Source organism: Ctenocephalides felis, unplaced genomic scaffold (genome assembly GCF_003426905.1).
Source record: "Ctenocephalides felis isolate EL2017-DRISC unplaced genomic scaffold, ASM342690v1 CF-g0.4_SCAFFOLD_01886, whole genome shotgun sequence".
In the NCBI taxonomy this organism is placed as follows: Eukaryota; Metazoa; Arthropoda; class Insecta; order Siphonaptera; family Pulicidae; genus Ctenocephalides; species Ctenocephalides felis.
The window spans coordinates 70689542-70715151 of NW_020538040.1; the positions used below are offsets into that span (position 1 = coordinate 70689542).

The 25610-nt window shown below is 30.9% G+C and overlaps 1 protein-coding gene across 1 annotated transcript in view; it reads right to left on the reverse strand.

Moving 5' to 3' along the window:
* The window catches only part of LOC113376998, a 99129-nt gene that overhangs the window by 15612 nt on the left and 57907 nt on the right, over positions 1-25610 (reverse strand). Inside the window, exons 2-8 of the mRNA XM_026617151.1 lie at positions 20574-21691; positions 16034-16212; positions 14168-14340; positions 13803-13921; positions 13015-13168; positions 8897-9039; positions 8205-8327 (exon numbers count right to left, since the gene is read on the reverse strand). Coding sequence (XP_026472936.1) covers positions 8205-8327; positions 8897-9039; positions 13015-13168; positions 13803-13921; positions 14168-14340; positions 16034-16212; positions 20574-21691 — 2009 coding nt within the window. The remainder of the gene's footprint in view (positions 1-8204; positions 8328-8896; positions 9040-13014; positions 13169-13802; positions 13922-14167; positions 14341-16033; positions 16213-20573; positions 21692-25610) is intronic.

The following is a 25610-nucleotide window of genomic DNA, read 5'->3' on the forward strand; positions in this document are numbered from 1 at the left end:
CCTTATCAATACAAATCGAATGTTTTTTGAATTATTCAAATCGCTTTATCCGTGTTCCCGAAATCGTCGACGACAATTTGTATCCGCACACACACACATACACGCACATACACACACACACATACATCCATTTTTTCTAAGGTATGCCAAAATGTTCAGAAACCTCTGAAACGTAAAGATATATAAAGTCGTTCTAAATGGTTTCAAACCAAATCAAAATTGAAAAAAATGTGTGTATGTGATCCAAAATTTGACCATTGATTTTTTTCTCAAAAACGGCTGCATCGATTTTGAAAATAATTTGATCAATCTCCATAGTCATAAAACTTCTTTCATTGCGTTCTCAGTTTATCTAATTAAGTCGATTTATTTAAGCAAAATAACATTTTATATTTGTATATCATTTTTGAATTAAAATAATACCTTCGTAAAGTACAAATAAACCTATAGATGCAAAGCTATCTTTTTCTATAGTGCATGTTTAAATTATACTAAAAACTTAACTTGTACTAGCGTATTATTTATTTATGGTCATATAATATTAATATATAATTATATATATACAATTGTCAAGCACTTATCTAATTTAAACGAGAATCACAAGATGCACAAAAAATAGTACGACATTTTCAATGATCGGTTGAATTCTCATTCAAAAATCTGGTTCGAGCATATTTTCGTATATTTTACTTATTGTTTATTTTCAGTTTTTGGTACATTTAGAATCGTTCGTCTTTGGAATACAGACGCAATACTGCAATTTGTATGATAACGTCTACCTAAGAATCTTCAATGCCGCTGCTGAGATATCTTTGACTAGAAGATCCATCGCGCATAATCTCCATATAAATAATAGGCATTACTTCTATGACTATGAACACGGTAAAATATTACGCATAACCGCATCATTTACTTAAAATTATTTGTTCAATCTTGTTGCTTAAAGTTAGTTGTAAAATAGAGAACTTCAGCTCGAAAATATTTCTATTTTTTATTGATAAAATAAACTTCAGCATATATTACAAAAAGCAATTAATACTGATATTAATTTTCAAACTAATTTAAACCTGTTTAAATAATTTTGCATTACAAAAAAAGCATTGATATTGTAAAAATTAACTTACTAATATATTAATTCTTATAATTAACTAACTTATAGGCAGTAAGATTGAAACTCAATAATAATATACTGCAACAACTGAAGAAAACATGTTTATAACGTTTCTAGTTGAGAAACTAAATTATATTTTTCTTGCAAGATCATACTAACTATATTACAAATAATCGAATAGATTTTGTCGAAATTCTTGATCCTGAGTTGTACGATATTATTTTCATAAAATTTGATAGCAAAATAAATAAGCAACTTTATTTCAATTAAAAAGTGTGTGCTCAAAGGTCCAATTTGATTTACAATAATTAAACTATCTAGTTTAAACTAAATGAACATGTATTAGACAAACAACTATCGAACTACAATTAGTAAAATTTCGAGCTAATTTCTAATTATATAAATATGCCATTTTACTAATTTTCTAAAATTTGCCACGTGTCTTGTGTTTCGAAAGAAATTTTTATCAGCAGAGATCGAATAATTATTAATTTAATTTATCTCTTGTAAAATTCTTTTTTAATTAATTTACTTTTTTATTTACTATTTATTATTGTTTACACATTTGCGAAGATAAAGGTTTAGTTGGTTCTTTTTACGCCACCCACATATAAGCTTTTACAAAGATCATTTTAACAAACTGTTAAATCTAACTTGAAAATAAAAATAATTAAAATACAAAACAATTAAATAATGTATACGTAACAATTGCACTCATTATTATAGCCTAAATACAAAAGCTCAAAACCAAAACAAAACTACCAACAAAAAAGAATACTTTCGGTATAAATATTGAAACATTTCCGTTCATTTTAGTGATAGCAACATCTTAAGAATTAAAATGGTGACTAGTTACATATCTTTAGCCTTCTCGTTAAAAATAGTATCGTTAAAAAATCTATACATTACTTGTTTTTAAGATAATGTTGGTGGGCCTATTTACCCGTAGACCTTATATGTATATATATATATATATATATATATATATATATATATGAATATATATATATATATATATATATATATATATATATAAGCACAAACATCATTATGGTTTTCACTTTATGAATAATAATTTTTCTATACAGGACGATATAGGCGACGGGACGCGGAATCTGATCGAGACAGATGCATTCTCTCTAAAAGTTATGTGAAGCTCCACAGAAAATTAAAGAGAATTCAGCAACATTCTGATATGAAACTTTACATAGACATGCATCTGCTAAGGAGCGACATGTTACTTATATTGGCGAGCGATTTGGTGAAGTTATCGCACGAGAATACACCTTGGTATAACGTTTTCTTGCGGCTGAACACTAGAGCAAAAGCAGTTGAAGAGGAACTAATAAATTTTCGGTCGAGCGTTGTACTGTCGATGGAACTAATTAAACAAGTTCAATCAAGTATTAATTACGTATACCAAGACATGCAATTATATATGAACATTCTACGGGACAACCAATCGCTATTTTCTGACAAAATGCATATTTTATTGAAACTGCTCAAGATGTGGCACTATCACATCTCTATTTACATATTATTTGATTTCAAGTTCAGCCAAAATCCGTTTTCGAAACCTGTAGTACCACTTTTACTAGATTTAGAGAAACGAATTTCTCATGAAATTTATGCGATTACGGACATTGAGAACAGGGTCAAGCGAGTGGAGACAAAAGGATTCGTTGGCACGTGTGAATTGCATGGTTTGTTAAATAATGGAATTGTACGTTCCTTAACATGTGCATATTGTGCAAATTGCCCTAATTCTCCAGATTATCAACAAAGATATGACTTGATAATGGATGAATCGCAAATGTTTGTAGAAGGTATTCCATTATTACAATCGCGCCATGAAGATCGTACGATTGACAATTCATCTGCCGTGCAATTACAAAAGATAGATTTGCAAAACAAAAGTTTAAACCTGTCTTGTGAGCAAACCTTAGAAAAGCTAAATAAAGTCGTTAGTGAATTAGAAGATCTTATAATCTGCCACAACAAAAATAACAAAATACGTACACTAGTCTTTAAATGCATATTTGGTCTGGTGATCAATATTCCTATTACTATTGTAAGATATTTAAAAACGTTTTTTTGTTGGCTGTTATTTCGGAAAACACATATGGTTGCGCATGATCTGACTGCGGCTGGTGAAACATCACGAGGTGTTAAACCTATTCCGGTCGTCCCCGATGACAACAACATTGTGCAAATATCAAATAATGCAATAGAATCAATCCAAAATCTAAGTCAATCAAACCAAGCCCATAATTCTTCAGAAAATCTTGGAACTGATAGAAATATTTTGGTAAATTGTAATAACTCCGAAATAAACCAACACATAGATCGGTATGAACGTAGACCAAATAGACCAATTAATAGAAGTGCTGTTACACTCAACCGGTCAAGTTCATCCAACGGAAGTTTCAGTAGTCATCACGAAATATTTCCAAGTACTTCGGAAAGACCCGATTTAAATAATGAAATACCGGAAGGCACAGTGAGTGTAAATCAACAAGTGACTCTACCACTTCAATCTTCGCAGGTCCGATGTTCAACAGCCTATTTAAGCGATCAACAAGAAGTTAATTCGATAACGCGTGATCCGCAGACTCTTCAGATCAGTTTTGATCATTTGGATGAGAGCGAATTCGAAGACTTCCTGAGCGAACGTGAATCTGTCGAAAGTATCGACACTTCAGAACATGATCATAAAAACTTACAGTACTATTTAAGAGAAATTGAAAGAAAAGAACGACTATCGAGAACCAATATGAATGGAGTTGACATCCAAACACGTACACAAAATTTCCTAAAAAATTTAGAAGAACAATGTGATCGTTTTCTTCAACTACAGGAAAATATAGATTCCTCTCCAAATAGTGTTCATAGTGAAGAAGTTCTAAATCAACAACAACTATTTTCATCTCTTCAGAACTGTGGCGATAATACGATAACAGCGGTCGAAATTGACGAAGAAGCACCGCCAAATTATATCTCACAGCGTGAACGACTACAATCAACAGAATCTTTTATTTCTACCGACGAGTTTTTGAGTAGAATATCGGTAAGTATTTTTGACCCAAAGAACATTGCAAGTGGAGCATTAGATATAAATGCTCTACAAGAAACACTGCTAGACACTGTCCTGAATCAGAAGGCTGAACTTGCAAAGGTAATAAAACAAGCTAGCTACGACAGTCCTCCACAAGATACTGACATGATCGCTGGGCCTGAGATCGGAATAAGGGCAGCAGAAATCAGGGCGATGCAAGTACTCACAGAACAGGCCGAACATGGTATAAGGGCCCAAAATACGGAATCTTTAATATCACTTCAGCAAGTTGATAATGCAACCAATCGACGTCCTAGTACATTATCTTCATCTGAACAAAGACCTACAAATAGCGAGTTAAATGAACCTGGAGGAAATGCAGCTTCGCCGGAATATACCGACGCAGTGGCCTCAACAAGCAGACAGCTTGGGAGCCTTACTTCCACATCCTTAAAAGCCCAAGCTATTGCAAGATCTATTCCTAGTACCAACCGACGTCCTTGTTCATCTTCACCTGGACTGAGAGTTACAAATAGAAGAGCAAATAAATGTAGGGAAGATACAGCGACGTCGGAATATACCGGAGCAGTGGCATCAACAAGCAGACAGCCTCGAAGCCCTACTTGCACATCTTCAACGTCGGAATATACCGGAGCAGTGGCATCAACAAGCAGACAGCCTCGAAGCCCTACTTGCACATCTTTAACGTCGGAATATACCGGAGCAGTGGCATCAACAAGCAGACAGCCTCGAAGCCCTACTTGCACATCTTTAAGGGCCCAAAATACTAGACCATCTGTTCCAGTTCAGCAAGTCGATAATGCATCCAATAGACGTCTTAGTACAACCACATCTGGATTAAGATCTACAAATATAAAAGTTAATGAACGTGGAAAAAATACGTCGTCAGAATATACCGACGCAGTGGCATCAACTAGCAGACAGTCTGGAAGCCCTACTTCCACATCCTTAAGAGCCCAAAATATTGGACTATCGGTTCAACTTCAACAAGTCGGTAATGCATCCGACCGACGTCTTAGTAGTACATCTTCGTCCGTATTACGATATACAAATAGAAGAGTAAATGAGAGTAGAGAATATACAGCGTCGTCGGAATATACCGATGCAGTGGCGTCAACAAGCAGACAGTCTGGGAGCCCTACTTCCACATCCTTAAGGGCCCAAAATATTGGACTATCAGTTCAACTTCAACAAGTCGGTAATGCATCCGACCGACGTCTTAGTAGTACATCTTCGTCTGTATTGCAATCTACAAATAGAAGAGTAAATGAGAGTGGAGAATATACGGCGTCGTCGGAATATACCGATGCAGTGGCGTCAACAAGCAGACAGTCTGGGAGCCCTACTTCCACATCCTTAAGGGCCCAAAATATTGGACTATCAGTTCAACTTCAACAAGTCGGTAATGCATCCGACCGACGTCTTAGTAGTACATCTTCGTCTGTATTGCAATCTACAAATAGAAGAGTAAATGAGAGTGGAGAATATACGGCGTCGTCGGAATATACCGATGCAGTGGCGTCAACAAGCAGACAGTCTGGGAGCCCTACTTCCACATCCTCAAGGGCCCAAAATATTGGACTATCAGTTCTATTTCAACAAGAAGGTAATGCATCCGATCAACGTCTTAGTACATCTTCATGTGGATTACGATCTACGAATAGAAGAGTAAATGAGCGCGGAGAACATACGGCGTCGTCGGAATATACCAATGCAGTTGCTTCAACAAGCAGACAGCCTGGCAGCCCTACTTACACATCCTTAAGGGCCCAAACTATAAGTTTAGCATTTCTACTTCAACAATTCAATGATGCACTCAACCAAAGTCGTAGTAGATCATCTGGATTAAGATCTACAAATAGAAGAGTAAATGAGAGTGAAGAAAATACGCCGTCGCCGGAATATACCGACGCAGTGCCATCAACAAGCAAACAGTCTGAAAGCCCTACTTAATAATAATAGTTAATTACCTCTTAATAATAGTGGAAAATAATAATTAATATTTTGTAAAAATATGTCAATAGGTTTTAAAAGTATTTTTATAATATAAACAATACAAATATTTCTGATATTTAAACAAGTGTTAATAATCTTTTGTGCTTCGAATGGATTGTCATATTTTCCATATTTGATCATATTTTTTATTTCGCTATAATCATACCTTCAATTATTAAAATAATCTTTTTCAGTTATAGTTATTTCAAATTTTAAATATAAAGAAAAAATATTAAAAAAAAATTCAAAACTTTTCTACATTTGCATTATTTATTCAAATATTTAAAAAAAATTAAAATAGGACATCACAGAATACCATTTATATTATCCTCAAATCAATTTCGAATCTTTGTGATGGTCATTCTGAATAATTTTTGCCAAGTTCTATTTGGATTTTACAGATATGACAGTATCACTGGGAGAAGAATGTAGCGTAACAATACAAAAATATAAATAAAAAAAATAAAATCTTATAGCATTGTTAGGTCGGAAACTGTTAAGCCCACCCTTGTATATATAGACACAGCCACTCGCTAATCCGACACTAATAAAATCCAGAGGGTGTGGGATTACTAGTATATAGTAAAAAAGTCATAATTTTTCTTATATGACATTAGAAATTTCCAAAAATTTCCAAAATTTTCGCTGGCGAGACTGTCGGATTACTGGAGGTGTCGGTCTATCAAAATGTTAAATGGTGAGATATATATATATATATATATATATATATATATATATATATACTCCATGGTATGAGTATGTGCACATTGATAAAATATATATGTCACATTTTTACTTAAAGCAGTTTTTAGCATGTGCTCAAATTTTATGGGAAATTTAAAAAGCGATGGGTCTTGTCATTTTTAAAAAAATTTTGAAACGCTATTAAGAAACCATGTGTTAGTCTCGTTCAGGCCCGTATTGTCAAAACGTTTGATTATGACGTTGTCGTTATGTAATTGTAAGAACAACCCCTCAGCGAATCTTCTTTTAATTACGTTCTCCTCAAAATGTAATATTTTAGGGTTGAAAAAATCTATATTACGGTTTAATTCAATATACTTAGTTAACATCGTCTTAAATTGCTTCGGATTTTTTGAGTTATTTTTATGTTGGTGAAGACATTTACTTAGGTTTTGGCTAGTTTCTCCGATATAAAAAAAGTTCGCAATTAGAGCAATTAATCTAATATATCATGTTCCTGAGAGGCGGTCAGAATCAAATTTAGATTTAATTTGTGTAAAAATTGAAATAAGGGTTGTATCGCAATTACATACCAACAAAATGCCACATTGTTGAAACAGTTTTTTCCACGAAAAATATTAATCTTTTACGTACGGTAGGCAAATGACACCAGTATTTGGCTCTGAGTCTAAACGGTTTTTATGGTCGATGAGGCCGTTTTGTTTGTTGATATAGTAATTGCGGCTGTTATTTATGACTGAGTTAATTATGTTTGTAGGATAAGAGTTATTTTTAGTGTGCTTATTACCAGGTCAACTTTGGTGTCCCAGAAATTTTTATCAGATAGTAGTATGGCGTAGTCTGTTAAATTTATTATTGTTGCTATTTTCATTTTACGATGGTGGTATGAGTGGTAATTTATATATCGTCCAGAGCTAGTTGGTTTCTGGTACCAGTTAGTAATTAGTCGGTGGTCATTTGTACGTATTAGTCTGATGTCTAGAAAGCTAATCGAATTCATTGTCTCTAATTCCACAGTACACTAAAAATGAAGGCTAAGATGCTAGCCGAAACGTATGGATTTTAAATAAATAAATTTCTAAAAAATTTTCATACTATTTTTATTGATGTAACGCCCGACTTTTTAACTCAAACTAAACATACATATATATAACAAATTTTCATCTATATAATTATAAAAATATATATCAAGTACTAAAACATCGTATAATATGAGTAAATGGATTCGATTTAGCAGTTACTGAATTCATCAATTGTAAAAAAAGATACTTCAAAGTTTAAAAAGAGTTTAAATAAAAGCAAAATAAATGTACTTACAGCTCTGGTGGGTTGCAAGCATTCGATACCGTATAGTCCTTTAGGGCATTCACAGGAAAAGTTGTTTCCATGATCGATACATAATCTGTTTTTTGGACAGGGATCTGGATTGCAAAGATCCACCTGCAAGTAGTTCACTACAATTTATACTAATGTATAATAATAATAACTTTAATGTGCAGATATAATATAAAGTTTTGAAGTTCTAATACGTTGAAATAAAATGATTACAGTAAAACCTGTTTTTGGGGTGCATTTTTATGCGTTGTATTTGTTTGCGACTTGTTTTGGCACCAATTTTGTTGCAATTCATTTTTATGCGGTATATGCTTCGACATACATACGTATCCATGATTTAAATGATTAAAATTAAATACTTTTACAATTTCTTTGGGACCAATTTAATTGTTTGATGCAACTGAATCATTGATGTATTTTTTAGGTCCCATTTTGCTATCAATATACATCGCATAAAAAATGTCATTCAATATATCGTACAAGGTTGTTTATTATATGTAATAATTTCAAATAAAGTTTCAAATATTTTTTTGTACGTTTTCTTTTATTATGTCCCATAAACCACACAAAAACAGGATTTACTGTAGGTGTTTCCTACTTTTCACGAATTTTTTTAACATTTTGATGAGTTTTGACAAAAAACTTACTTATAGGTTTTAATAAAAATAAATTACCTTTATCTCACACCTTTGCCCCATGTAACCTTGTTTGCAAAGACAGCTAAAACCATTTATCAAATCGGAGCAAATTGCTTCATTCATACACGGCGAAGAATCACATTCATTATATTCATATTCGCAATTGAGACCGGAAAACCCTGAAAGATATAGTATGTATATTTAAAAATGAAAGAATAAATAAAATGTACATTTTAAGTTGTAATAAACCTTTAATCCATCTGAGTTCACAAGGGTGGTCCTTAAAATGGTCATTTTCGAATTTCCTTGCTCCCACGGGCTCAAATGGTTCCAAATTGATAAAAAACAATTCTCTGAAAGTTTTAGCTCTTAATATTAACGTTTAGATAGATTTTTTTTAAATTTTCAAAATTTTTACCATGCTCTTTCCATACAAACTTTGATTAAATTGCGCTCTATCTAAACGTTAATATTAAGAGCTAAAACTTTCAGAGAATTGTTTTATCAATTTGGAACCATTTGAGCCCGTAGGAGCAAGGAAATTCACTTTTTTGCTCTTGGTTTATAATACACAAAGGATAATAAATAATAGATTTCTCGTTTTTCATTAATTCCAGATATTAGTGCAGGCAACTGCATACATAGCAATGTCTGAGAAGTTATTATATCACGTTTACAATATTATATGATAATGGTTTGGTGTTTTAAAAGGTTATACAAACTGCGATAATTGATTATGTAAATCATTCGATTATTTTTCTCTAAAAAATCTGAGAATTTATTAACTTGCATCAAGTGAGTTATATACAATTTTAAAGTTTAATAAATTATAATTAAATAAATATAAATTTGCGATTAGGAATGACATCTATTGCAGAACCATAGTACGAAACCGCTATTTTATTCCTTAGTTTTTGTGTATGAACTAACTTTACTATTTTTTGTATAAGATGATTTAATTTGCATAATTTATGCCTTAATATTCTCCTTTTGCGTTGGTGATTACACATGTCATTTTTTTAATTTCCGAGTATTATCAATTTTTCTCGAACGATGTTGTTCTCCAATTTAATCCTAAGCCAGTTTCAATATACATATTTATTTATTTCTATAATTAAATCTTTTGTATATTTTTCTATATTTCAAAGTTTCAGTATTAATATGTTTTCAAATATACTTCAATACTTTTAGTGTGAAATATCTCTATTTGAATTAATATGCTTCAACTTTTTTGAATAGTTTGAGAAGTATTTGTAACTATATTGAATAGATACTAATTGAATAGAAAACTGACACTGCAGCATGAGAATGCGAGCCGCCCAAGTATTTGTTACACGGTATAGTTTAATTTTTTTAAATATTATCAATTAAATACATTCAAAACTAAAAATTGCACTTCCAAAAATGAATAACAAATTCAAATTCCCAATACTTTAACTCAAAGTGATATTTTTTTAAGCAAACGACGACACCCGAATGTCGCATAATTGCGACATTCGTGTGCAAAGGTCGTCAAGCGGTTGTCGCCCATAGACGACACATGCAGTGAAACATTTATTTCAATAAATTATTTTTAATTTGTTGGTTAGTATGAGAGCATTTGCATCCGTCTTAGGCGGTTGAACCGCCATCGGCAAAACTACATTTTATAACTCATAATCAGGGAAAGTTGGATGAATAGAATAACAAAAAAAGTATTTCAATAGTATAAGGAGAAATGTATTGAAAAATCGTACAGTACGATCTTTAATTAACATTCCGAAAGTTATCTAGGCTATAGTAATAGAAAACTAGTGGGGCGCATGGCATCGTGCCTTAAGGCAAATTGCTGAAACTTCCCATACCAAAAAAATTTTTTTTAAAAAAGATTAACATTTTTGAAAAAAATTTACTCTGAAAAAATTAGATTTTCGTCTAACGAATTCGTCTAACGAATAAACATTGGTAATGATCTCATAGGAATGTAAACAAAATTTATACTTATTGTTAAAATCTCTATAAAATATCTGTGCATAAGTCTAATGATCATTTTTGACCGCCAAATGGCATTTTTTATTCCTTTTTTTACTAGATATCCAAAACCGCTACAACTGCCTTCATGAAAATTTGATCAGTTCTTTATCTTGTTAATACAAGTAAAATGTTGGTTGAATGATTCAAATCGGACGCTCCGATCTCTTAAAAACTAAGTTACCGTTTTTGGCACTTTTTGCCCCATATCTTCGGAACGGCTAGACCTGCCTTCGCCAAAAACTAATCAGCACGTCTCCTTATCAATACGAATCGAATTATTTTTGAATTATTCAAATCGCTTCATCCGTGTTCCCGAAATTGTCGACAAAAATTTGTATACGCCCACACACACATACACGCACATACAAACACACATACGTCCATTTTATCTAAGGTATGCCAAAATGTTCAGAAAGTTTTGAAACGTGAAGATATATAAAAAATTTCATTTTCGATTTTTTGCGATTACTATAACTTGAGGCAAGTTACATGAAATTCCAGATATATTTAAATAATCGACTTAATCAATAAAAAATAAATTAATTTATGAATCATTAAAAGTATTCCGAGTGGATTTATTACACATAATTGAAAACGAACGAACACTTTGACTCGGAGTATTTTCTAAAAGCAAATTTTCAAAAATCAATAATTTTTATAATTGAACCAGTTTTCAGGACTTTAATGGTTTATTATGTTCAAGACCAAGTACTCTATCATTATACCAAGTAAATAGTCTAATTTTAATTTAAACAAATGCCAAAAGAGCTACTCATTTTCTCAAACTTTGATGAATTTTTAAAATCAAACTATTTGTCGTAAGGCCGTAATATTTCAGTAAGTTCTATAAGACCATGGTATATATCGCTAAAAAAAATTCCTTAAAAATCGGCTTAAATTTTTTTTTCAACAGTTAATTACAAGAAAACGGCTCGGTAGATTTTCACCTAAAACTAATCAGTATCATTCCCAACTAATATCTTTCGAACAGTTTTTGATTTTTTAAAATCGGTTCGGTACGATGAGCTTAAATGTGGACGAAAAGTTTAACACTTTTTTTCAAATTACAAAGAAACGGCTTGGCAGATCGTCGCACAAAACTGACAAACGATAGTCCTCACCGAAATACATCAAATGGCTTTTAAATTTCTGAAATCGGTTCAGGTGCTTTTGAGAAAACGTCGATCAAAAGTCTAATTTTGACAAATGTCAAAAAAACGATACCAATTTTTGCAAACTTTGACGAATTTTTAAAGCTAAAAGAGATGTCGTAGGGCCGTAATATTTTAGTATGACCTAGAAAACTATGGTATCTACTGTCAAAAAAAAAATCATAAAAATCGTCGAAATTTTTTTTAAAAACGTTATTACAAGAAAATGGCCCGGCCGATCTTTACCAAAAACTAATCAGCACGATTCCCAACCAATATCTATCGAATAGTTTTTGAATTTTCAGAATCGATTCAGAATTGCGGGCTAAAACGTGGACGAAAAATTTTTCACTTTTCTGCAATTTACAAAGAAACGGCCCGGCCGATCGCCGCACAAAACTCAGAGACGATAGTCCTCATCGAGATACATCAAATGGCTTTTAAATTTTTGAAATCGGTCCAGCCGTTTTGAAGAAAACGTCGATTTACGGCAAAAAATCTGTTCACACACACACACACACACACATACACACATACACACACACACACACATACTTTTTCCAAATTTGGTCTCATTCGATTCAGAATGGCTTGAAACGTCGAGAAAACATAAAATTAGCGAATCGGATTTTTTGATGAAAACATAAACTTCTCCTTCGGGAAGTTAAAAATCGAAAATATTTTTTTTATATAACTTTACGTTTCAAAACCTTCTAAACGCTTAAATAATTAGTACAAATTTTGTTTACATTTCAATGGGTTCCGTACCAATGTTCATTCAGCTTCGATATTTCGACTCTTCTCAACTAAAGCAGCGCGTTTGAAAAAAAGATCAACAAAAAAAGTCGTTTTTTCGAAAAATTTTAAAATTCTCAAAAAGTTATTTTTTTCAGTTTTCTATTTATTTTTAATCCTTTTCTCGGTTCGTTAAGATACGATACCATGGCCCACTTCCCCAGTTTACTTCTAATGTAATTCCACGTGACTTACCGTAAGGGCACAAACACTGGTAAGTGCTGCCCTCGGGTCCTTGCGAAACATCAACGCAGATACCATTATTCGTGCAAGGCGACAGATGGCAAGCATCCCGTTCTTCGCAATGAGGTCCTATGAATCCTGCACAACATTGACACTCGTAGCTTTCCTGCAAATATTAAATATAATAATTATACTATATATATTAATTATTTTACAATTTTCAAAAAAGACTAAAACTAGTCGCACATTCCTGATCTATAAACAAAGATTAATAAAGTTATTAAAAAAATCCACAAAAATTAATAATAATAAAATTCTTGCAAATATATTAGGGTACAACGGGGCTTAAAGGTCCGCGGGTAAAAAGATCCACTACTAGTATCTCAGAAACAAGTAAAGTTGGGAATTAATAACAATATTTGAAAGTAGAGGGAAAATATGTGCAATCAGAAATCGCCTTGAATCATGCAACGTCGCTATCAGGAGATAAATGGCCATGTTTGAAAATGTATAACAAAACAATTTGTTTTTGTTGTTAGCCTTTTTATTTATTTGCACTATAATTTAGTTTACGAGACCTTAACATAATTTTTAAGTGTACGTTATTTAATTGTTTTATAATATGTAGTATTAATTTTAGTTTAGATTCGGCAGATGTTTTTATATATCCTTAATGAACTTATAACAACAATGTCTGTATAATAATAACCTCCCCCATCTATAAACTACCATCACAATGGTTATTATCGATGGTGGTTATCATTATAAGAATATTATGTTCAAAGTAGACACTTACTTACCATGGAAGTATTTGAAAAGCACAATCCTTTAAGTGAGCAATCTTGATTTTCACCGCAATTGTCAGATTTTACTGTGACATTCAATCGGATACATTGATTTCCCCACAATTCAGATACAACTACAAATAAATCCAAGATACTAAATATCAATAAAAATTTAAAAAAATAGACATAAAAGTTAAGTATTGTATGCAACTGTAGGATAACTGATTTGTGTCAATCTCGTGATCGCTTCATATGCGCAAATATAAATTTACTTTAATATATACATAGCTATCATTTAATGCTACTAAAGATGAAATTTTTCTACCAATCGTTAAATATGTTCTCGTGTCTATGACTCATCGAAATACTAATATACTTACCGATTAAAAGATTGACGCCTTCTGTTAAATCTTTATCGTATAAGGTTACCAATTTCTTGCCATCCACTAACAAGGGTGTTATATCGAGGAGAATACCTTCGGTAACGTCGCAGTTTGCGTGGCCTGGCCTTGTCACTTGGTATACGGCAGTTTGAGAAGCACTGTGGTGCGGTCTACGCAAAAATGATTTTTTAAATTTATGTTGATATATATATATATATATATATATATATATATATATATTATAGATATTATGGGAATTTTTGGTATCGATTGGAGAGACCGCAAGCTGATCCAGAATCTGTATATATGGGACAGAAAGTAAATGTTCGAGTGAACCAGGGTGATACAAACAGCGTTGAAATAGGTAGGGGAGTACGGCAAGGACGCTGCAAGTCACCGATCCTATTCAACCTGCACGGTGAATGGGTCGTCAACGAGGCACTTGAGGTAATTTTTCAATTGAAGGAAGAAGAATCACCACCATAGTGTGCAAAAGATCTCGTGGTGATATAGAAAACTCAAACAGAACTAGAAAACATAATGAGCAAAATCGTCAAAGCGGGTAGAAGATACGGAATGGAGATCAACATCAACAAATCGAAAGTGATGAGAGTATCAAAACGAGATGATCCTCTGAAGATAAGTGTAGGAAATCGAGAATTGAAAGACGTCGTTCATTTCAAATAATTAGGGAACATTCCGACCAGAGACGGATACTTCACGAGAGATCAGGACAAGGATCGCAAGCGCCAAGGCTGCGCTCACAAAGAAATGAACGCTACTGACGACTAATTCTCGAATTGCGGAAGAAATTGATAAAGTGTTTTGTCTGGAGCTCTGTACGGATCGGAGACATGGACTCTAAGATAGGCCGACAAAAACTATCTGGAGGCTTTTAAAATGTGGTGCTAAAGGCAATAAAAAAATAAAACAGACGAGGTAACAGATAAAAGTCCTAATAAGGTTGGGCAAAAAAAGAACTCTACTGAGCACGATCTTGAACAGGAAAAGAAACTGGATTCGGCTCATTCTGCAAAAAAGTGCCACCTACACGACGCTGTCTAAGACCAAATAGAAAAATTAAAAGGATTGAGAAGAAAATAATGCAGATTGTCGATGACTTACAAAGTTTGGAAAAAATAAACAAGCGAGGGAGAGGGATTTATTGATATGTAGTGCTCTCATACCATGGGCCTGCCTTCGGGCAGATATATATATATATATATATATATATATAAGGTGGTCCTTAATATGGACATTTTTGAATTTCCTTGGTCCCAAGGCTCAAATGCTTCCAAATTGATAAAAAAAATCCTCTATAAGTTTTAGCTCTTAATATTGTCTTTTAGATAGTGCGCAATTCAAAGATTTGTATGAAAATGGCATGGAAAAATTTTCAAACAATTTAAAAATGTTTTTTAGATATACCTTAGCAACCAAATGAATGAGTTTTATTTTAAATTCGACGCCCTATAAAACAAATTATGAAAAAACTGTTTTGCAAAACGTCGAATTTTCAATAAAAAATGACACGAATTGTCACTTTTAATTCATTTGTCGATAAGTTATACATAACAAAACATTTTTAAAATTTTCGATTTTTTTCCATGCTATTTCCATACAAAGCTTTGATTGAATTGCGCACTATCTAAAAGTTAATATTAAGAGCTAAAACTTTTAGAGATTTTTTTTATCAATTTGGAAACATTTAAGCTTACGGGAGCAATAAAATTCGAAAATGTCAAGGATCACCTGAAAAAAAAAATATATATATATATATATATATATGTGTGTGTGTGTATGCCTAAAATATACATATACCCTCATTTATTATTTATTATATTTTATATTATATTTACTCACTTTTCATCTCGGTCGTTGCTTTTGCTCACTGCAGTAATATTTTGAACGGATTCTGTCGCCATCAATTGCTTATCATCGATCCTGACAAGGAGAACATCTCCGCTTTGAATTTCCGCATATCCTTCCCAGCTGAAAATCATCGGCAAGCAATCTGCATCCTGAGGGCAATTCTCAGGTGTCTAAAAATACCGTAATACATTTGGATATATTAGTTATATTAATTGACATATTTTTTTATTTATTAAATTAAAAACTAATTCAACAGTGCTCAATAATTAATTATCGTTGTATGAAATCATGCAGCATTTGTGATAGTAAATCGACCTGAATGGAATTAACTCGTAAGCACTAATATAAATTTTGCTGGCTTTTGAGATACTGTAAGACACATAACAAATGATTGGTAATTAATATTTTATAAAATAAAAATAATTTAAAGCGTATAAGTTCCAGTTCTGGCAGATTATTGACTTTCTGTGATAATATTCAACTACGTGTGAGCGGCATTTTTTGGCTTGAGGCAAAAAATCCGATATGCGTAAATAATAGACTTAATAAAATTTAGCTATTTATGTATATGAAATTTATATATGAATATTTATTTATTATGAAATTTTCAGTTGCTTATTTTAAAAATAAAGCCTACGCATTTACAAGAAACCAATCAAAGCAATTTTTGAGTACGAGTTTGTGTGTGAGAATATTTTAGAATATTCGTTTAGACTTGGACTATAAATTAATCACCAATGTAAGTTTAATTACAAGCACAAAAGGGGTTAAAAATTTTGTTACAAAAAACGACACGGCCGATCTATGCCAGAAACTTATCACCATGATTTGCGACTAATACCTCTCGAACTTTTTTTAAATTTTCAAAAAAGTCCAGAATGTTTTGCAAAATTGAAAGAAAAATTTTGCACTTTTCTACTAATCTAAAGAAACAGCTCAACCCATCGTCTTGTAAAACTAGCAAATCCAAGTTTCTTATCGAGTTACATCGAATGGATGTTGAACTTTTGAAATCGATTCAGCCGTTTCTGATAAAACGTCGACAATGGGTTAGAAAACAGCTCTTACATATTTACTTTTTTCAAATTTCGTCTCAAAGGTTTAAGAATGATTTGAAACGCCCAGAAAATATAAAATTACTAAATCCCATTTTCTGGCGAACACATAAACTTCTTATTCGAAATGTTAATAATAATAAATGTAGAAACTGCATACTTTTGTCCTAATTGCAAGTGACTTATCAATATTGTGAGATATCTTATAACAGCCAATATCGTCGCTTTGGAAACGCTGTTGACAGATTTTTTCTATTATTATAGGATGTTCCTGACGACGCATATTCTGAACTAGCGGTCGTTTAGTTTTATCGCATATGGGAAAATTATCAATATCAGAATCATGTAGTATTTTATTATTTTTCAAATATATTACAGACTTAAATCGTTATTAAATCATGCCGAAGTATTATCGTATGTACGTATGGAGAGGCCATTTATTACGTAGTAGTGGTATATAATATTAACATAATTATTTATTTTGTTGCTTGCGTTCCATTGTTATTCTTATGTTGGATGTAAACTCATAAGACAGATCAAATTAAATTTTTCCAACATACCTCAAATATTTATACAGGGGCGATTTTTCATATACATTTTTTGAGTTTTATATTTCATTAAAATTTTATGAGAAAATTCAACATATGTGATCAAGATTATGGATTTATCAATAATCAGAAATTATTTTTCTTTGCCTATATATATATATATATATATATATATATATATATATTGTGTGTGTGTGTTTGCATTTACCGTAAATATCTCATAATATATTTCTCATAATAAATATACTGGCAATTTTCCATACCAAGAAGTTGCCTTACAACGCGTTTTTATTCTAAAATTTGGCTTCAAATCAAATACGATACTCATCAAAATCAATATAGCATCGTGCCATACACAGACTACATATATTTTTTAGTCGTTTTGTTAAACGTTTAAAATATTTTTAATTAAACATGCAATGTTTCCAATATTCATATAAAAATTTAATGTGATCGAAGTGTAAATATATACATTCAAACTTAACAGTAATCTCAGACTGTATATAAAAAATAAATGCTTCTGAAACCAAAAGAAAACTGGATTAGATTTATTGTTTTTAAAAAGTACTTGCTCTTTATTTTAAGAATAAATAAAAAACCTAAAGAGGGTGAAAACAGAAAAATGCAATGATTGATGACTCGCGGTAGATTTCCAGAGAAAAAACAAAAGAATATAGCAGTCAGGCCTTAGACTCCGAGACTTAGAGGATATTACGAATTATGGTATATATATATATACTATATATATATATATATATATATATATATATATGTATGTATAATGGAATGTGTCATTTGGAAAGATCAGATGACCGATTTAGGGTAGTAAAATTTTATTTAAAATTTTTTATCAACTTTGATAACTTTTTGAATCTAAATCAAATATATTAATTTAATATCCCGTAGCGTAAGTTATAGTAATGGGCCAAAAATCGAAAATGAAAATTTTTGCATATCTTCACGTTTCAGTGGTTTCTGAACATTTTGGCATACTTCAGAAAATATGGTGTGTATGTGTTTTGTATGTCCGCATTATGTTTTCGAGCGCACTGATCGAATGATTTGAATCGTTCAAAAAGCATTCGATTCCTATTGATAGGGAGATGTGCTGATTAGTTTTTGGCAAATTCAGGTCCAGCCGTTACGGAGATACGAAACAAAGAGTGCAGAAATTAGAAATCGAGTTTCTGAGACAACGGAGTATCCGATTTGAATGATAAAAAAAACATTCAATTTGTTTTGATTGGAAAAAGTGGTGATTAGTTTTTGGCAAAGGCAGGTCCAGCCATTTCGAAGATACAGCGTTAAATGTACAAGAAATAGAAGTTTTTAAGAGAACTAAGCATCCGATTTGAATGATTCAAAAGACTTTGTGCTTGTGTTGACAAAACAATTGCTTTTGAGAAAAAAAATTATTCCAAAATTTGTTTTTCAAAAAAAATTATTTTTGTATATCCAAAATAATTCAGATTTTAATTTTAATTCTGACTAAAATTCTAAAGCTCACTTATATACTTTAAATGAATAATTTCAACTTTGCAATTCAGTTTATATAATTCTTATAAAAATTAGACGAAAACATTTAATATTCCTCGAACATTTCGTTACGGTACGGGTAGTTCCAGCAATTTGTCTTAAGGCACGATGCCATACACCACGAGTTTACTAGATTTTAATTAATTCACTGAATGTAGGGTATAACTTTAACTGAAAACATGAATTTTAAATAAACTCATATAAATCATATGTTACAAAAAATTACTTTTTTTTGAAAAAAAAATTTATTGAGAAAAAAAAAGTTTTCTTTATTTTGACATATTTTGGAAATTCTGAACTTTTTTTTCAAAGCAATCGTACTGCTTTAAATGCATAGAGACGAAATATTGAAGCGCGTCTAATGGATAAACATTGGTACGGAACCCATAGGAATGTAAACAAAATTTATACTTATTGTTAAAATCTCTATAAAATATCTTATAATTTGATGTGCATATGTCTAATGATCATTTCTGACCGCCAAATGGCATTTTTTTTACTGTTTTCACTAGATCTCCGAAACCGCTAGTCGTGCTTTCATGAAAATTTGATCAATTCTTCATCTTGTCAATACAAGTAAAATGTTTTTTGAATTATTAACATCGGACGCTCCGTTCTCTTAAAAACTGAGTTACCATTTTTGGCACTTTTTGCCCCGTATCTTTAAAACGGCTAGACCTGCCTTCGCCAAAAACTAATCAGCACGTCTCCTTATCAATACGAATCGAATGTTTTTTGAATTATTAAAATCGGTTGATTGGTGTTTCCGAAATCGTCGACGAAAATTTGTATCCGCACACACATACATACACGCACACACACACACATACATCCATTTTTTCTAAGGTATGCTAAAATACTCAGAAACCTTTAAAACGTAAAAATATATAAAAATTTTCATTTTCGATTTTTTTGCGATTACTATAACTTACCCTACGGAAAGTTAATTAAGTAAAAAAAGCAATTTCACAGGAGATAAATTAAATAAATAGGTATTCCATGATGATTTTTTAATGAATTTTTCTGACAAAATACCAGATCAAGGTTATATACAGTGTTATCTCTGTAAAATATGTACCCATAAAATTTATATTTTGCATTGGTTGAATAATGTAGCTATTATTTCAAAAAAATCCTTTAAAATTGAAAATGAGACTTTGGGCTTGTTTGCCCCAAGACCAACCCATGTGGTAAACAGCAAAATAACACATTTCTGCAATAATGAATTAGCTGTCAGATAGTTGTGTGTTTGATATGTGTTATTTGTTGCTATATAATTGGTTTGGTTTTCTCAACATAATTGCTCAAAGTCAAATTGTCCTTTATACCCTGCCACACTGTCATATGTATATATGAATGTCCATTAAAATATGATGAGAAAAAAATACAAACCGTCATCGGCAGCATGAGCTCTTGGGTTTGATTCCCTCGCCAGATCTTCAAGTCGTTCGACGGGAGCGACAAGTCGCATCCCAGGGCATCGGCTCGTTCTTGTAACGAGTTAATGATGAGCGCGGGAAATCGAGCGATTTCACTTGCCGAGTGCTGCGATATTGATTTGTTGCCACTTGTAACGGATCTATTGTTCGAGGACGATGCTTTTTTCGGGACGTTCGGGCCCGTCGAATCCACGGCGACGTCTTTAGTTGAATTAGCCGTCTTAGGTGGTATTGCAGTAGAAATATGTGATTTATTATTCGGTCTCGGGATATAAGAAGATTTGTTAGGATTGATGGGTTTCTTTGTTATGGATAAAGTTTTGTTCGGCGTTCTATCCAAACTTTTTACTATCGCCGAAGCGGTAGTGACATCAGTCGATTTAAGTTTTGCTGGAACTTTAATTTTTATCTGTGCCAATTTTTCACCAACTTTAATCGGCTGCGGTTTTTGTGTGTTATTTTCCACCTCTTTACTTGATATTACAGGCACGGTATCAGTTTTCGACTTATTCAATATATCTCCGACACTCGCTTCTTGTTTTTCGCTTAAACTCATTTTTACAGTGTCAGGTACAACTGTTACAGTTTTTTGTGATAACGTTGTTTTGTGTAATATGATTTTATCCGGAGTAAGTGAAGCAGATGTAGTTGATTTCAATGATGTATTTTGCGATTCTAACACAGTCTGTGTATTACCTGTATTGTATGGTTTTTGGACGGTTTTGTTAAATTGTTCATTTTCACTTATTGTGTGTAAAGTTTTGGTAGGTAATACGGTTTTCACTTCTGGTGAATCCGTTTTATATGCATCAAATGGTTTAGTTAAACTTTTCTGTGAAATTAATGAATCGTATAATTTGGTTCTATCGATGGTCGCACTTGAGTTTGGGCTCGGTGTTAAAATTTCACTTGGTTTACTTACAAATACACTTGGTTTTGTACTAAACGTTTCTTTTGTCGGCGTTGGCAACTTTTTGGTCAAATTGGAAGTTTTTGTTGTATGTGTTTCATTTGCTTTTGCTAAATAGCACCACAGTAGCAGGGTAATCAGAGCGCAGGTCCTCATCTTGTCTGTAAATAAAAAAAAATATAATAAATTAATATCTAACACATAGATTTACAAATATATAATAATTATGTCTTTGCTATTAAAAAGTTATTTTAATATCCGATCAGTTACATCTGCATTTAATAATGCATTTTATATTTTGATTATGTTTGATTTGATTTGATTAGTAGATTCAGCTACCAGAAAAAAAATGGTATTGTACTGTTAATAAAATAAATATATTTTAAAACATTTTCTGGTTAAACTCGTTATTCAGGATGTCTTAGACCTCGGCGTCACGCCAAAACGGAGTTAAGATATTAACTAACTGTCCTCAAAAAAAAAAAAATAGAAGAAAAATATCTCACGTTGTTAGAATATTATGAGCTTTTAAGTTCTCTCAATGCCTATCGATTTTAAAAATTTTGAATTATTATTTTGAATTAACAAAAACTTTTAATTCTTGAAAACTTGAGACAATTGTGGTATTTTTTTGATGTGGTCCTAGAAATGTTTTACACGGTTATCGTTCAAAAGTTTATAAACAACATTAATATCAAAAGTTAACCACAATAACCAAAATAATTGACAATTTCACCTAAGCTTTATTTCATAATTTCCAAACAAAGTGATTAATTTTTTTTCAGGACAGTTAAGGTCAATAGTATAACCCCGTTTCGGCTTGACGTCAAGGTCTGGGACACCCGGTATATATATATATATATATATATATATATATATATATATATATATATATATATATATTTATACCGCAGAAAAAAAACGAGCAAGCAAAATTTTCTCCCCTGTTTGTCGACCGACTTTCCAACTGTTATTTTAAGAGCATCATTTTTTTAAAAGAAGAATTTCATGCTATAAATAGTTCTATTATTTGTTTGCTGATAAAATAAAAATAAGCTATGACACAAGGGTAAAATTTTTATTATTTCTCAATATATCGAATACAAGAGTCATAATATGATATGCGTTATTTGTAGTCTATTATTGTTATGCAAATTTATTTTTCCGGAAAATCAGTTGCAATTCTCAGTGTTTGAACAAGGATCGAAGAATAATAATGTGTTTATAATAATTGTGCAGCCATAGGTATAATAAAAATTAATTAATAAATAAAAGAACAGCACCCATACACATAATAAAAATATGCGTTGATCTATGTTCAATTTATTATTTCAGTAACGTTTAGGGTAAAATATTTACAGGCCATAAAACTGTACTCAATTTAGTAACAATGAAAAAAATTACGATATATTTTTACTGTTATAAAAATATTTCATAATATTAATATTTGTACAAGACCATTAGTAAAACGACTTCGACTCGCACTTTTTTTAATTCTTTTATTTTTTTCTTCGATATCAGTACATGGCGTTATTAAATGGATAAGAAGCTCATGAAAGTAGGAGTTTTCAACTCACCTAGCCTCAAAGATTAAGGATTAAGATATATTCCATCATGCATAAAAGCTATTAAAGATGACACGGTTTTTAAATTATCTGGCCAGATTTATAAAAAATGCTTTCAAATTATGCATAGAATGTCATTAAACTACGTCGTAGTGAATTTTATATATATATGGTTGATGTAAATGAATATTAATATCATATTAACTTGAAACGCATATATTATTCCGGCAATTCAAGGGATGAAATAATTATTTTAATATGAAAAAAATTATACTATTTATTATTATTAAATTATTTGCGAAAATTTTTTATCAAAAATAAAAATGATAATAATCTTTTAAGAAATAATATTACTATGAAAAATATCTAATTAATTTTTGGTTTTCTCTCAGTGTTATTATTGCAAGTTCATTTTTATCAAGTCTAAGCACGTTATTGTAGGCAATACGAAAAATTACAAAAAGCAACTTCTAATAAAATAAAATTGCCTTCTTAAATTAACATCTATTGGCACAAGATTCAATTTTAAGCATATAAAAAATCCATCTAATTTGTTTAATCTAATATCATTAAATGATTTAGAAATATATATAAACCCAATATTTTACAAACAAATCCATTTCAAATATTTGAACATCTAATTGAAAATGCATATAATTCTTTATGAGAATTTTATATTTTTTATGTAGTACTCACAAAACAGTTTTATTTGGCTATGAATATTAAATTCAATGCTTTTTCGAACAAAGGCAGGTTGATAACCAATTAAGAAGCTCGGAAACTTTCATTTTATATTTAAATGACTTTTTAAATTGCTTCTTAATTATAAAACTAGTATGCTTGAGCTTGACTATTTTTTAGCAATTAGGAGTTTCACAACAACTTCGAATCTAATATAAAACTAATAATTTATCAATATAGAATAAGGTAGAGCGGGGCACAAAGGTTCAATTGACTTTAAACAATTATATTGTAAAATCTAAGCCAATTATATCACAACAAATAACACATATGATATGTTTAGTGAAACTACCATCATTGTAGATTTTTTTTTGCTGTTTTTCAAAAATATATCACCAGTCCTTTTTTCCCATAGACGGAGCAAATAATGATATGTCTTATTTTTAATTCTAAAAATTTTACGTAATAATTATTATTCAACCAACGCAAAATGCAAGTTTTATGGGTGCATTTTTACAGATATAACACTGTATATGAGCTTGATCAGGTATTTTGTCAAAAATATTCATCACCACAGTTAGAATAACTATTTATTCAATTTAATTTTTTTTTAAATTGCTTTCTTTGACACGATTTATTTTATATTTATGAAACTGTTGACTCTAACTTAAAATTAACATTATTACATCTTATTAAACATTTAAATAACGTATACTTAAACAATATATTAGTCGAGGCCAGTTAATAAATAAATAAAAAAAACAATATATTGAGGTTTCGTAAATTAAACAACAGTGCTCACAACCAAAAAAACTAACAACAATATAAAATATTTTTGTTATGGATTTTTAAACATTGCCACTTATCTTCCGATAGCAAATTTCTAATAATAAAGGTGTTAGCTGGTTATATATCTTTTTCCTTCTACTTTCAAATGTTATTGTTAGGAAATTCTTAACTACACTTGTTTTGACATATCAGTGTTGGATCTTTTTACCCGCAGACCTTCAAACCCCGCCCTACTCTATATTTATTTTAACAGTAGTTTATCATTTTTTGAATTTTTACTATAAATCTTTATTTTTTATTGCTGATACACAATAAAATGAATTTCTTCTCTTGTATTTATTCATAAATCATTTACTTTTTTCCCATTATAAAGCAAATCATGCTTTCGAAAACAATGTGGATAAAACTTGTTCACAAACACTTTTAGTGTTTCGTTTTCATGTTTTTTATTCCTGGTGCTATTATATTTTTTGTTTCTTTATGCATTACGCAGCTTTAACTACATAATAATTAAGATATTATTTCACGAAAAAAGACTTTAATAAAAAATTTATAATAGAAAATATATAGAAACTAAAAGAAAACTCTGAAGAAAATCAAGTTATTGACAATAGACATCATACCATCTGCCTTCTATTACAATGTAATACGAAACGAAAGATTCTTATTTCATAATATGTAACCCATATTTATTTTTGCTTTTTGTCTCTATAATGCATAGAATCCATTCGATTTTTCTACAAATAAATAATATAATGATATCTCTCGAAACATATAATGATCATGAGAACAAATGTAAAGTTGAATGTAAAAATATAATTAAAACTTCTGTCGGAAAAAAATGAAATTTTGTTAAAAAATAACATGAGAAAAAGGTTAGGGCATCGAATGTCGAATAATACTAAAATGGGCATATCATCTAGTCTTGACTTGTTAATTGTCAATAATTATTAAAAATATCAAATAATAAAATTAATTTAACAAATGTTAATGCATAATAATTCTTTATTTGACTAATCGAGGCAAATATTTGAAATATCTTGAT